Source organism: Prosopis cineraria, unplaced genomic scaffold (assembly GCF_029017545.1).
Source record: "Prosopis cineraria cultivar Desert tree isolate PC_DT_omini unplaced genomic scaffold, ASM2901754v1 PC4, whole genome shotgun sequence".
NCBI lineage: Eukaryota > Viridiplantae > Streptophyta > Magnoliopsida > Fabales > Fabaceae > Prosopis > Prosopis cineraria.
Window position 1 is genome coordinate 11,426,012 of NW_026555335.1, and position 3,511 is coordinate 11,429,522.

General features: G+C 35.7%; 1 protein-coding gene across 1 annotated transcript; it reads left to right on the forward strand.

The window, feature by feature from the left end:
* Nucleotides 1-1,802: 1,802 nt before the first annotated feature.
* On the forward strand, nt 1,803-3,511 carry LOC129307852 (spermidine hydroxycinnamoyl transferase-like). Its single transcript, XM_054948779.1, has 2 exons — nt 1,803-2,305; nt 2,418-3,511. The coding sequence occupies exons 1-2, from the start codon at nt 1,822-1,824 to the stop codon at nt 3,296-3,298; spliced, it is 1,365 nt and encodes a 454-aa protein (XP_054804754.1). The 5' UTR covers nt 1,803-1,821; the 3' UTR covers nt 3,299-3,511.

The following is a 3,511-nucleotide window of genomic DNA, read 5'->3' on the forward strand; positions in this document are numbered from 1 at the left end:
TACTTTTTGTGCCTCATCAAAAAAGGTGTTTCCAATATTTATAAAAAGAAAAAAATAAAAATAAAAATTGAAAAAAGTGTTTACATAATTGGCTGGCTTGTCGTTGCACTAAAACTAAAATTCTGATGAATTTGTGGAACAATAACCCCTCTATCACAAGAAATTCATTTAATCAAACTAAACACGTCAACTGTGGCACCAAAGAATTTTCATTTCATCAAATTAATGGTCCTATTTTTTTCACAATCAATGGAAAGGAAATTGACCTTCAGACCAAAAAGAAAGAAAATTGACAGAAAAGCATAATTTTTTTATGAATTTTGTTCCATAGGTGGAAATTCAATGCTGTTATATTATGTCAACATATCCAGGAGCACTTAGTGGATTTGATCAAGGAAGTTGAATAGCTTATCTTAGAATTTCAAGTTTAAGCTCTAAAATTTCCAATCACATTAAGTAAATATGTCAGATGCCACCGTTAGTAATAATGGTTCTGCACAGCAGAGCATTCGGATTAGTCAGCGGGAACATTAGAAACAAATATTACTTTCACCTCAATGTATAAAATGCTTTTAGACAAAGTTATATATATCAATAAAGCTTTTTATACACTTTATAATCTTACTTTTTTAAAATAAAAAATAAACTTTTAAAAATATCCTTTATCTAATACTCTATTTTTTAAATTTTTTCCTAACGTGGGGATACACATGCGATATTCACTCAGCCTGGCTAGCACACAACACACAATATAATACTCCTCACTAACCAACACACACATCTAACCTAATCCCAAACCCATTTTTGGACCTTATAGGGATAGAACTCACAATACCTTACATCAAAGTGGAAGATTCATGCCATTGAATCTAATGGTTCTTGGCCAATATTTTATTTGTGAAAGAATATTGAAGAGATAAAAATATATAGAAAAGATAATGTTGGAAAAAACATCATTAATGAAACTTTATTTTATTTGTCAAAGTGTTTTATATTTTAAGATGATGAATTTTTTTCAAAAGCGTTTTATAAATTAAGACGAGAGGAGAAGTATTTCTATAAGTAAAAATAGTAAACACATAAAGGAATGGAAATTACACAGATTAACTATAAAAATAACACAAATAAATTATAGAGATCTAGTGTTTTTTTCGTCATAAAGAGATCCAATTAAGTTTGACCAAAAAAAAAAAGAGACCAAATTAAGGCTTGGCTTGGATGGGGAAAAAGTGGGAAGAAAATAGGAGAGACAACTTGGACAGAAAATTTCCAAAAAGGTAAAAAGTTTTGAAAGAAGTTAACTAATTATAAGGATTAAACTATTAATCTTTTGAAAAAAAAATTAAAAGATTAAACATCCTACAAAAGTTATGTTCATCACCTTTACATACAACTTCTGGTCTTTAATATAAGACGCAGCTAAATTCTTACTGAGAAATGTTAGTTAAACCTTAAAAGTATTAAAAAAATTAACTTTAATTATAAATGATGAGGCTTATATTAAAGATTAAAAAAAAAAGCTTTTAAACTTAATCTTATATTAAAAGTGGGATAAAGTGTTTTCCAATTGGCACATACGTGTAATCAAATTAAGCGTTCCAAGCCAAAATTCTGATGCATTTATGCAATAAACACGGCTCATATGAACCTCATGTCATCTAACTGAACACACCAATTCCGGCAGGCAAGGAATTAATGAAAATCTTTCCCACCTCAAACTCTCCAAAACTAATTGATAATGCCCATATTATCTATATATATATGAACCTTACAATATATACTAATTACTCAAAACACAAACCCACCATAAATTAAACAAAAATGCTAGTCGCAGTAACATTCGAAGGAAGCTACACTGTGAGGCCTTCTAATCCAACGTGGATCGGAACAATGGCCTTATCCGAATGGGATCAAATAGGTTGCCTGACTCACGTTCCCGCCATCTACTTCTATCGATCCCCACAAAGTACTACTTCCACCATTGCTGACACCTTGAAAGACTCATTGAGCAGAGTGATGGTGTCGTTTTATCCCTTGGCTGGTCGTTTACAGTGGATAGGCAATGGTCGTCTTCAGCTTCAGTGCAATGCAATGGGGGCTCGATTCATTGTAGCTAAGTGCGAATCGAATTTAAACGACATCGGCGACTTGTCGCTCTGCTCTCAACACCGTAACCTTTTCCCTTCTGCAGATTATAGCCTTCCAATTCATGAGATTCCTCTGTTTCTGGTTCAGCTCACCACGTTTCGATGCGGTGGCTTCAGCATCGGCATTGCACTTTCTCACACTGTTGCAGATGGACCAGGTGATCGTGAAGGATTCATATTCATTATTATAATCTGTTCTTCTGATTAAACCCAAAATCCAAACCATATTTCAATTGAATATGACTAATCCAAGTTACGTTATTTCACTAGCGGCCCTTCACTTCATGTCTGAGTGGGCTAGGGTTACAAGAGGAGAGACTCTACAAACACCACCATTTCTGGACCGAAGCGTCTTCCGAGCAGGGCAGCCACCGTTGGCGGGGTCACCGCCGCCAATCCTCAACGATTACCCGGAGTATGGGAGTCCAGCATTACTACTTGGTCAGTCAGATACTTTAGAGGAAAGAAAGGAGAAAACCACAACAGCTATGCTAAGGATAACGAAAGACCAAGTTGAGAAATTGAGGAAGATGGCAAATGAAAGTTGGGAAAAGCCCAAGGTGCGAGGATTCACTCGTTACGAGACGATATGTGGATATGTATGGACAATCTCGTGCAAGGCAAGAGGACACAGGAAAGAGCAACCAACGGCAATAGGTATTTGTGTTGATTCGAGGAGTCGCATGAAGCCGGAACTACCAAGAGAGTACTTTGGGACTGCGACTTTTGATGTGATAGCTCAGAGTGTGGCTGGTGATCTCATGTCAAAACCATTAGGGTTTGCTGCGAGTAAAGTAAGGGAAGCGATAGAGAAGGTGACAGACAAGTACATAAGGTCATTGATCGAGTTCTTGAAGAACCAAAAAGAGTTGACAGAGTTCCAAGACATTCATACAGTACTGAGGAAAGAGGAAGGACCATTTTATGGAAACCCTAATATTACGGTGGTGAGTTGGTTGACATTGCCTCTATATGGGTTTGATTTTGGGTGGGGAAAGGAAGATTATATGGGGCCAGGACCTTATGAAGAAGATGGGACTTCTTTGCTTATGCACAGTCCTGAAGGAGATGGTTCTGTTGTGGTTGCTATGTGCCTCCAAGAAGCTCATATGAATGAGTTTAAGAAGCTCTTTTATCAAGACATGGTGTGATCTTCATGTCAACCGTATATATATATATATATATCAGCATTGAAACTAAATTGCACTCTGTACAAGATTATGAAGTTAATGTGTTTAAATATTAATCGCTGGAAAATAAGGAGAAGTGTGCATGTGCGTGTACACCAAGGTTGGCAATAAAATGTAATTAGTATTAGAAAGTTGTAAATTGGATTCCAGTAATAGTGATTATTGTTTTGAAAA